This window comes from Kryptolebias marmoratus, linkage group LG3, assembly GCF_001649575.2.
Source record: "Kryptolebias marmoratus isolate JLee-2015 linkage group LG3, ASM164957v2, whole genome shotgun sequence".
NCBI classification, from domain to species: Eukaryota; Metazoa; Chordata; class Actinopteri; order Cyprinodontiformes; family Rivulidae; genus Kryptolebias; species Kryptolebias marmoratus.
In genome coordinates, this window is record NC_051432.1 from 9395976 (window position 1) to 9406338 (window position 10363).

Here is a 10363-nt window from a genome sequence, read left to right on the forward strand (position 1 = left end):
CACCCCCAAACTGGAGCAGTGGCTACAACAGATCCCAGGAACAACATCAGACATCTCAGTCCAGAAATGTGCAGTTCTAGGCACAGCCAAGATACTGCGCAGAACCCTCAAGCTCCCAGGCCTCTGGTAGAGGACCCGAGCTCAGAGGATGAAACAAAGACCACCCGCGGAGGGTGAGAAGGGAATTTTTTTGTGGGTTGTTTCCCCACAAATATCTTAGCCAGCATTATAAAAAAAACATCCCCACCATCCCTGCCTCGTCAATAAACTTACAACTAACACTTTAAAGTACTGTGTTGTAATGTTGCCATCTGGTGGTAAATACCCTTCATCATGTTAGTCTGCAGCATGGCTTCTGTGGTTCAGACCAGCCAATGCAGGTTATTAGTGGCAGCCATGATAGCTCCACATCCATCAGTGCAGATTACTGCTGCTACTGGATCTAACATAAGACAGTTTTATTATTTCAGTGGTTAAAATGTAAATACCAAAATTAAAATGTTTAACGCACAGTTGGTGTGTTATTACCTATAGCATGAAACACATTTACAGGCTTTGAATTTTAATGTGTTTATACAACATAAACTGAAAACAATTTAATTTGGTGTAACAGAGAAAAAACATGCATGTGAAACATTCCCAGTATATCATAACTAATATCCATAATTAATTTAAAAAATGTAAATGAAAATAAATATTTAATTCATTTTTTGTTATTTAAATTATTTAATTTATTATTACAAATACAACAAAGCACATATAAAAAGTAATTGGCCCTTAAAACAAATTTAAAGTTGTGTTTTCATTTTTTTTAAACTACAATTCCCGTGATGCCTAGCAAACTGGCCGTGCGTGCGTTTCCTTTGCACGTCTGTCGGCTGCGTTTGTAGATATATAACCAATCCAGCTGCTCTGAGCCATTCCGTGAAGGCTCGTGGGTAAATCCATATAGTTGTGAAAGCTGCTGAAACGCGCCGCCGTTCCTGAACGCACCCTCAGTTTATATTTGGCTTAAAGGAGACGCAACAAAGCGCACAAAATGGTTGTGCTCGAGGCCCGGGCGAATAAGTAGGTTTACTATCGCTTTAAGAACGAGAAAATAGTGTCTGCTTCTTTAAAATTATATCGGTTTATTGCTGAATAGATAATTAAGAAAAGTTTTAAGTTTTTAGTAACTATATATATGCATTTAATTTGTGACGAAGCCAACAGAAAATGCATCTCTGTTGGATAGGGCCGCTTGCAATCAAAACGTCTTTAAAGCAGATGTGTTTAGTTTTTCCTCACTTTATGTGCAAATCTGCTTGACTTAAAGAGGAATCTGAGGTAGGCTGTAGTGTCCTCACGGTGATGGAACCAGCCGGCGACCGAGCCGGGGATGTAAATAAAAATGAAGAGCCGAAGGAGGACAAGGCCGCAGAGCAGACCCCGGCCACCAGTTCGACCGGCACGCCGCGGAGGGCGCTCCGGGAGCGCGGAGCAGGCCGACCTCGGACCGGCGTCTCCGCTTCTGCAACGGACATTAACGGCGCTGCGTTGAGCCCGCAGACCTCGGGACGAGTTCTAAGAGACAGGTCAACGAGGGCAGTGCCGGCCTGGCTGAAGGACTCCAAAAGTGACGACGACGAAGACGAACCGAGCCCGGACAGCACTGCGACGAAGCGGAGGAAAGTTTCCAGCTCCAGGCGGAAGAAAATTTCAGATTCTGCGGGTCAGGTGGAAGCTGGAGAGGGGGTTGCAGGAGACAGCCTTCAAGGCACAGAGTAAGCTTTTAAGTGGACAACCTTGACTGAAATAGACACACTTCACCAGAACACATGATTTGTTTACAATAAGTACGTGTGGGATCGGTTCTTGCCAAAAGCACGCCTTCAACAAGGCTCGTCCCCTCTCTGGGTGGAGTAAAACTTACCTGTCTTTAAAGATGCTCACATTTTCATTAGGTGCTTCAGCTTCTTGTATAGCTGTCTTAAAGGTACTCAATAGAAACTGTAAAATAAAACATAAAAAGGTTATCCTGAACTATATCAAATGGTGCAGTTTAAAAGAGTTTACCAGATATATTGAAATGCAGGTGCGCACTCGATGTAAACAAAGCACTAGGCCGAATCAGCCAAACATCTTCATATCGGTGACCTATTTTCTGTCACTTCAGCTGTTTCCATAGGTAAACAAACGTGTATCAATTAACCATTGATATGGGAAAAGAATTGCTTACTCATGACGTTGCAAGGATTTATAGTATGAGATGCTATGGTGTTCTGCAGGTAAAAAAAGGCAAAACAAAAGCACAAGATGACGCAAGTGTTTTTCTATTTCTTTCTTTAGCTCAGAAGACCCTAAGAAACCTGCCACAGACGTCCAAGGTAATCAGCGACTTGTTTTGCACTGTGACTAACCAGGTGTGGTTCTATGTGACGATTCAAACAGAACCGCTCTGTCTTTTGGTGTCTGTTTGCAGCTCTTCCATCCAGGCGGCCCCCAGCTCAGGCTAACGCCAGGCCCGCAGCTGCCAGAGCTGCCCGTGGCTCGGCCAGACCCGTGTGCAAGACCGAGCCCGGGGTGGAGAGTCAAACTGGTGAGCAAGCCACCGCTGCTGCTGTGTGTCATATCATGCCTGTAATTCTCGTCAGGAAAAGCTTGCACGTGCTGAAAGGTGGAAGCATGCTGTTGAGGCGTTTGGAGAGCTGACGGTGGCCGCTTGATTTGCACATCTTTATTTATGAATACGTGGTGGAGCTGAAATCTTGAGTGCCATATAATTATAGTGTCATATCACCTGATCTCATCATGTCTCTTTTGATTCATACAGCAGTGGAAGAGGAGGGAACTGATAAAGAAAAGTGTGACACGTAAGTATATCTTAAGCGCTTTAGTTAAACAATGACTTGATCATTGCAAGCGTTAATGGTTGTGCTGAAGTTTTTTTACAAAATAAAACAAAATGTGGTTTCAGTATGTAAGTTTGTTGGTAAATTAAAAAAAACAAGCTTGTTTCTTTCATAGTCATGCCAGTTACTTCAAACGTGTTCTTTTAATCTTCGTGGTGGGGTTATGATTTGCATTTCTGCCTGGCGGTGGAGAGGAAAAAAATAATGACTTACTGAGACGATTCAGCATTTTAATGATTATTCAAAAAAATATGAGAAAATCATTACTCATTCCTGGCCTCAGTTAGTGTGTTAACCGTTAAAGCTCGTGACTGTACAGCTGGAAAAAGACAGAATAAGAAGGCGTGACTTATGTGGAAAGGTTGTCATGTTCACCGCCATGTCTGGTAAAAACCAAACTCAGTACGCCAGACTAAAACAACTAAAGCACAGTGGTGGAAGGATGATGATCTGGGATGACCTGGCCACTTTATCGTCATTGACTTAACCATGAACTCCTCTGGATACGAAAGTGTTTACAAACTCAGACGTGAAGCTGAAGCTTGTTTAAACCTGGAGGATCAGCAAAATAATCCTGAACGCACCAACAAATCTGGAACAGTTTGGCTAAGAAATTTAAAAAAAAATCAAGATTTTGCTCCGATTGAGTCAAAATCCAGACCTCAGCCGGATGAGAGACCCTGTAAAACATTAATGTAAGAGACTGATAAGGTTGTACAAAGATGATTTAAGTTGGCTCTACAAGTCAAACAATCACCAGGTGTATTTTGCTTTGTGCACCCTGTAATGCCCACTATGAGTTTTTGTTAAATAAGTAATAAGAGAGCAAAATATATGCTATTATTTATTTAAGGTTTCATATAGTAATTTTAAGACCAGGTCTGATAAATGAACAGTGGCGTACTTACTGTTTATCCCAGCTGCCCGTCATTACAGAAATCATGCACAGATGAACGTGAGGATTAAAGGCTGCCTGAAACTGCATTTCCCAAACAAATCTGGCTGTAGGAAATCTCTACAACCTGAATGCAATGATTTTTTGGGAGCTATGATCGTCAACAGTTAAATGTAGTAAATTTGGCTGCAGTCGTTAGAGACAACCCTACCCTCTCTGGGCTGAAAGTTGCAGATGCCACTTTCACAAGCTGAAGTTTATTGGGTCTGAAAAGTGGCGTCACACGTGCCAACCCTCGCTGAGGCATGAGTAGGTTAACGGAGGCACCACTAACTAACATTTCTGTTCACTTAGGGACAAGAAAAAGGAGGAAAACGAGGAGGCTGCTGAGCAAGTTCTGGATGAGGAAGACCCTCCTTTTCAGGATGACCCCAGTGACCTCAACTATCTGCCTCAGACTCAGAGGTAGTAGCCTTGCATCACTCGACCCAATGCAGAAAGCCTGAAAGGCTGTTTGACGTATCGTTTTGTTTCTTTGGGTTTTTTGTTTTTTTTTCCCCAGTGGAGCAGAGGAGGAAGAGGGTCTCAGCAGTGATGAAGGCCTGTCTTTTAGAGACGACTTAAATGACCAGAGCTATGACCCGAGGGCTGAAAGGTTTGTGTATGTGTCTGTTAAAGAGATTAAGGCTGTATGAAATCAAATTTTTCTTGTATTTTCAAAGATTATTCAACTCAGGAACTTTTTGCTTGCTTGTTTAATAAATCCTTTTTTTTTCTCTCTCTCTCTTAGGGACATTCCTAAATCAAAGCGTAGAGCTCCTCCAAGACAGAAGGAAAAGAAGGAAAAAGAAAAGGCACCAAAGAAAGAGAAAGAGGTGGCTGAGATAAAAGTAGAAGGCTCAGACAACTTGGAGATCGTGCAGGAGGAAGTGAAGCTGGAGGAGGAAACAAGCGAAGATCCGGATGGACCCAGGAAGTAAGAGCGGCGCCGAACGGCGCGGTTTTTACGTGGGAGCTGACGACTTGAAATCGTTCACATGAGCTAACTGTTCTTCCCGACTCTGTTTCCTCAGCTTCAGTTAGAATCTCAGGTGAAAATGCTGCATCTTTACTAAAACCGTCGCCTTTTTTTTTTCTCTTGCCTTAAGGAGAGGTCGCAGGAAAAAAGACGACAAAACTCCACGGCTGCCGAAGAGACGGTGAGGGCGATGCCTGAGCTTTATAACAGAATTTATCTAAAGCTTTGTTGAGTCCTGTGACGTTTTTCATATTTCTCCTCTTTTCCAACACATTCATTTGCTGAATTAAAAAACAAAACTTCTTAGATATCTTTTAAATCTCTAGATGAAATATCTTCATGAGAGTCTTATAGGAAGGTGTTTGTTTCTCTCATTCAGGAAGAAACCTCCCGTTCAGTACGTGCGCTGTGAAATGGAAGGCTGTGGGACGGTGTTGGCTCATCCCCGCTACCTTCAGGTTGGTCTCAGACGCCACAGGTCACCCGCTGGTTGTTCAGTTTTGTTTTGGTTTAGTTTATATGTGTGAAGGAATGATAAGAAGGCCCAAAATGTATATCTAGGTTGTTGTTTTTTTTTACAGAATAGCAGTACATTATCAGTAACTTTTCTTCAGTAATGTCAGCCATAGAACAAATACTCAATAGTCGTTGAGTTGGTTTCTTTTTTTTTTTTTTGTGGACACATTCAGCACAAGTAGTGTAACAAGATCTCGTACCACCAGGTCGCAAGTCTCACTGGACTCAAACCGCCACAAGCTTTTATGGCTAATTGAAAATCGTCTCGTGAAGCGCGATCAGGTTGCGCTCAACATGACGTCGTCTGGTGTAATTACCACCGACGACCTCCCCGCCACTTTAAGTCGTCCGTGTGTGGCTGCAGTTTGAGGCGAGCGCCCGCTCTGCGCGTCACTCCTGCAGCCTCCGCAGGCAGAGCCACTGTCAGACGTTATTTTTTAAAAAACAAGGCAGGTGTCGACTTTGAGGCTGAGGAAATAAACTTTGAACCTCTTATGAGTTCAGAGGGAAAGGGTCGATCAAATCTTCGGGGCGAGGTGGAGGTGAAACAAAATCTGACTGCACCGTTCACTGAGAGCCCCCACTCCTGTTTGCTACACAAGCTGTTTGATTGTCTGTGTTCATCGGTGAGAGCAGATTTGTTCTCTGATGAAAATGATGATTTAAAAAAAACAAGAAGGAGTTTCACTCTAATGTCCCCTCCAGTCAGTCCTGAGTTTTCACGACTCTGACTCTCAAGACCCCCAAATCTGCTTGAATTTATTTATTCATCCCATTTTTTTTGGTTTTTCTTCTATAAATATGAGGTGAAATGTTTATGGCTGTTGGGGTTTTTGTTGAGAGCTTTTTATTTTTTGTCGTTGTTGTTTTTCTGTTTTAATGGGCTGTGGTAAAATGTTTTCAATAAAAATCAGCTCAAAAAAGGTGATTAGTAAAGGTAGACATAAGGAATAAATGGGTCTTTTATTTAAAAAAAGAATATAGGGTTCTGATAATTAAAATGCATTGAGAAAAGTAATGTTCATATTTAAGTATGAATTAAATGAAGTTAGAAGAAGGCTGTGTTTAGTAAAAATCTCACCACGTCTCGTGAGCTGAGTTTCTCGTTGCACCCCTATTCGGCACCCGTAAACTTCGTCTGAGTTCGAGCCAGTCGACATATTGAAAATAATTTATCATCACAGAGAACTGCTGGGGCTGCAGTAAATCACGAGCTGTGGTATTATATTCCAGGAGATGCTTTCACGCTCTCCGTGCCAGTGATAGATTTGATGGTCAGGATGCTGAAGCACACAGAAAGTGGGACGACTGAACAGGAAGACGGGAGTTAGCAAAGTGTGGCTTTACTGGAACTGATATTAAACAGTAATATTGCAATCTTGTGTTTTCTTTAATATGGTTCAGCCCTAATTTTATTAAGTCTAAATGCCCAATAAAGTTGTTCACATTTATTTTATTCATATGAAACAAGTCAAATTTTCCTTGTGGATATTTGAAACCAACTAGCAGATCTGACTCCTTGTTTGTTTCTTTATTTCCTCAGCATCATATAAAATATCAGCACTTGCTGAAGAAGAAGTACGTTTGTCCTCACCCTTCCTGTGGGAGGCTGTTCCGCTTACAGAAGCAGCTGCTGCGCCATGCCAAACACCACACAGGTACGCGCGCGTACGCTTTGGTCGTCGATCATTTTTGGTGCTCTTAAAGCACGTGGAAAACCCGTTAATATCTATGGGTTTGTTTTTGTTTGTTTGTTTCTAGACCAGAGGGATTACATCTGTGAGTTCTGTGCTCGAGCCTTTAAGAGCTCCCACAATCTGGCTGTGCACCGCATGATCCACACTGGAGAGAAACCCCTACAGTGAGTGTTTCTTTCTTTATAGTTTTTTTTGACATTTGTTGCATTCGTTTTTTGAGCTTTTTGCTTGTTTTCTGTTAACAGGTGTGAGATCTGTGGCTTCACTTGTCGTCAGAAGGCGTCTCTTAACTGGCACATGAAGAAGCACGACGCTGACGCCACCTATCAGTTCTCCTGCTCCATCTGCGGGAAGAAGTTCGAGAAGAAGGACTGCGTGGTGGCCCACAAGGCCAAGAGTCACCCGGAGGTTCTGATCGCCGAGGCGTTGGCGGCCAACGCCGGCGCCCTGATCACGACGCCCGCGTCCCTGCTGGAGCTGCCGGCGAACCCCATACAGGCGGAGGTCACCGCCGTGGACACGAGCCACATTGGGCAGGATGGTCAGGTGGACCAGCTGGGTCCAGACGGGCAACACGTGAGCCACATCACGCAACAAGTGAGTCCTCAGGTGGTCTTACTGGGACAGGACCAGAGCCTCCACACGATGCAGGTGCCAGTAACGATCGCCCTGTCCCCGATCGACCCGCCTTCTCCGGCGGACAACCAGCAGCAGCCGCACCTCCAGCTCCAGATGCCCGTCCAGTTCGTGCAGGCTGGCCAGCAGGTGCAGCAGCCTCAGATCCAGCAGCTGACCCTCCACTCCAGCCCGGTGGTGACGCAGCACCAGCCCCAGCTGCAGCCCCTGCAGCCGTACTCTTCCCATCAGCAAAGCCAGACGCAGATCCTGCAGATGACCTTCCAGCCTGTCAGCCAGTCCCAGACCCACATTCAGCAGATCCCCATCCTAGCCACCTCTCAGCAGCTTCAGACCCTGCAGACGGCTGCTCCCAGCCCCCCTCTGCTGTCCACCTCCCAGCCTCAGCCCCAGGATCCAGCCTCCACCAACGGGGACTCCTTCATCCTGGACAATCCGGTGCTCTCGTCTTCCTCTCCAGCGGGCAGCTCGCTCCAGCAGGCGGAAGGCGTTGGCGAGGCAGTCTGGGAGCAGACGGGACAGGGGGGAGTTCTGGTTGAAAACACTGAGAGACACATGCAGCAGACCCTCATGTGAAAGTGACGGTGTACACAGAGCAGTAGATGTATACCTGATATACTGTATTAACAGGTAAATGTAGGATCCCTGATATAATATGTACTGTTAACTCATCATCAACCTTGGTAGCTTTTTAGAGTATCTGTATCAGGAAAACATGTTTGTTTGTGGATGTTGTTTCCTTTGTACATAATAGTCCTGTAACTAGCTGTTTGAGTGTGTATATTCATGAGTTTAGTTTGCAGTTATGCATAAACGTAGCCCACCTCGGAGACAAAAGACCATGTGGCGTCAAATAAGCTGAAATAATGAATTTAATTTATGGAACAGATTAACACACAACACACATTAGAAGGTTACTGAATTCCTGAGTATGGGGTGAGAGATCAGTTTAAAACACTGGACAACTTTTCATTTATTGCCTACTTTTCTTAGAGAACATTAAACAAATTAAGGAAAGAAGAGCTACGGTTACAAAGACGGGGAAACTTGTCAGTGCCCGGAAGAAAGACTAAAAGGAGTGCATTTACCATGGCCCGCGTCGGAGAGACTCTTGTGCAGTTCGTAGACATTACTGAAACAATAACCAGTGTGGTCTGAAGCTCACAAGTTTGAAGCAGCTAAAAGGTGAAGAGCGACATGCGGATCCAAACACGGTAACAGAAATCACCGATTTGATTATAACCTTGAGTGTCTTCTGAAAAGCAAAGCTATGTAGTCTGATAATCTGTCACATTAGATTTGTTGGAGCACAACCACATAAACCTGTCCATTTATAAGATGTAAATAAATGACTTAACATTTATCCAAAGTATGGTTGAGAACTTGATTTTAGTGATTTAGCCCTCAGTCACAGTTTATTGCTTAATGTCTTGAAGAACCAGAATTTTGTCTGTATGTAGAATGTAAAACATAACCTTGAACCAAACCATCTGGGAAACATGACGAGCTGCAGATGTAGGTAATCTGTCTGCTCCAGAGTTTTGTCCACAACTTAGCATCGTGACACAAAATGTACATCTATTTGCAGAGGAGTTTCATCTCCGCTTTGAACATTCTTCATCGTGACATATTGATCCTCTCTCGTTCTCTCTGTGTCGAGTACTGCTTCAGAGCTCTTTTAGGAGGAACCAGAGAGTTACTCAGCCCGACCCTCCTCCTCTTCCCTTGCTGCTGCTCACACTCTTTGTCGTTTGGTTCTTGCTGGAAGCTCTGGGACCCTCCGCCCACGGCAGGGGCTGATGCTGGCGTCTCTTCGCACACGTCTGGGTGGTAGTCACCGGGCGTGACTGGGGTCTGGAGGTCGCTGTCGTGAGCGAACTTGCATTTGATGCCAAACCTGCAACGCCCGTCCTTCCTGTACGACACGCAGACCCTTTTGCCCCCTATCTGGGAGGGTTTGGCCTGCATCGTGAGGGGGACGTGTTTCTGCAGGGCACTGAGTTTCTGTTCCGCCTGAGCCCTGAAAGGGTTGGCAAACACCCCGCTGTCAGAGGAGGCGTTCAGAGATGGAGAGGGTAATTTATTGGCTGTAGGAGAGCCTACAGAGGGCGCATGCAGGACGGGCTGACGGGGCGCAGAAGATGCTGGGGGATGTAGAGGAGGTGACGATGGAAGCACTGGGTCCTCCGGGTCTGAGTCACTTGAAGCTGAGCCAGACTCCAGTAAAAAGTTGCGGGTCTTTTTAGCAACAGCAGCAGCCCCGTCCTCAAGCGAGCTAGAAAAGCAAATGAAAATAACATTAACTTGGTGCTACTATTTGACAGCTTGTACTTCTTCTAAATAGCGCCTACTCACCAACTTTTTCTAATGTTTACATCCTCCACCTCTTCCTCGCTGTCAGAAGACACTCCGTAGCTAACCAGGGAGTTCATGCTGAAGCTGAGCTAGTTAGCTTAGCTTAGTTAGCTCGGTCTCACACCAGAAGGGCAACGATGATAGTTCTTGACGGAGCTTCCACCAGAGGAACTATATGAATTTATGACCACAACGTAACAGAAAAGGATAAAGTCATTTTTAATGATCGTCTTCACAAAATCCTCAGCATAGCTGCTTGTCTTGTTGCTTCTCTGCATTTAGTCCAGGGTTCTGCAGCGCCCCCTGCAGGGGAGGCGTGGAATTGCGCCTTCAAATAGACATTTCGCATTGGACG

At 44.8% G+C, this 10363-nt stretch overlaps 2 protein-coding genes across 4 annotated transcripts; one reads left to right on the forward strand and one right to left on the reverse strand.

The window, feature by feature from the left end:
* The first annotated feature begins 936 nt into the window (after positions 1–936).
* On the forward strand, positions 937–9016 carry si:ch211-113e8.10 (E3 ubiquitin-protein ligase ZFP91). 3 transcript variants are annotated; one of them, XM_017409272.3, is made up of 13 exons: positions 937–1068; positions 1316–1763; positions 2329–2366; positions 2462–2578; positions 2813–2852; positions 4141–4251; positions 4349–4447; positions 4577–4762; positions 4935–4985; positions 5184–5262; positions 6864–6978; positions 7082–7181; positions 7263–9016. In XM_017409272.3, the coding sequence occupies exons 2-13, from the start codon at positions 1351–1353 to the stop codon at positions 8227–8229; spliced, it is 2316 nt and encodes a 771-aa protein (XP_017264761.1). In that variant the 5' UTR covers positions 937–1068; positions 1316–1350; the 3' UTR covers positions 8230–9016. The 3 variants fall into 3 exon arrangements, with proteins under 3 accessions (XP_017264761.1, XP_017264777.1, XP_017264769.1); XM_017409288.3 differs by lacking the exon at positions 1316–1763 and having other exon boundaries at positions 956–1068; XM_017409280.3 differs by having other exon boundaries at positions 975–1763; positions 4349–4441.
* si:ch211-113e8.11 lies at positions 8508–10316 on the reverse strand. The gene is made up of 2 exons (XM_017409300.3): positions 10009–10316; positions 8508–9928 (listed from the first exon to the last, which is right to left on the reverse strand). The coding sequence occupies exons 1-2, from the start codon at positions 10083–10085 to the stop codon at positions 9271–9273; spliced, it is 735 nt and encodes a 244-aa protein (XP_017264789.1). The 5' UTR covers positions 10086–10316; the 3' UTR covers positions 8508–9270.
* Positions 10317–10363: the final 47 nt, after the last annotated feature.

Excerpts from the sequence above, each read along its gene's own strand:
- si:ch211-113e8.11 (XM_017409300.3), bottom strand. The coding sequence starts at position 10,085 with ATGAACTCCCTGGTTAGCTACGGAGTGTCTTCTGACAGCGAGGAAGAG. Across the intron at positions 9,929-10,008 it reads GTAAACATTAGAAAAAGTTG|CTCGCTTGAGGACGGGGCTG; the intron begins GTGAGTAGGCGC and ends TTGCTTTTCTAG.
- si:ch211-113e8.10 (XM_017409272.3), top strand. The coding sequence starts at position 1,351 with ATGGAACCAGCCGGCGACCGAGCCGGGGATGTAAATAAAAATGAAGAG. Across the intron at positions 2,579-2,812 it reads CGGGGTGGAGAGTCAAACTG|CAGTGGAAGAGGAGGGAACT; the intron begins GTGAGCAAGCCA and ends TGATTCATACAG. Across the intron at positions 4,763-4,934 it reads GATCCGGATGGACCCAGGAA|GAGAGGTCGCAGGAAAAAAG; the intron begins GTAAGAGCGGCG and ends TCTTGCCTTAAG.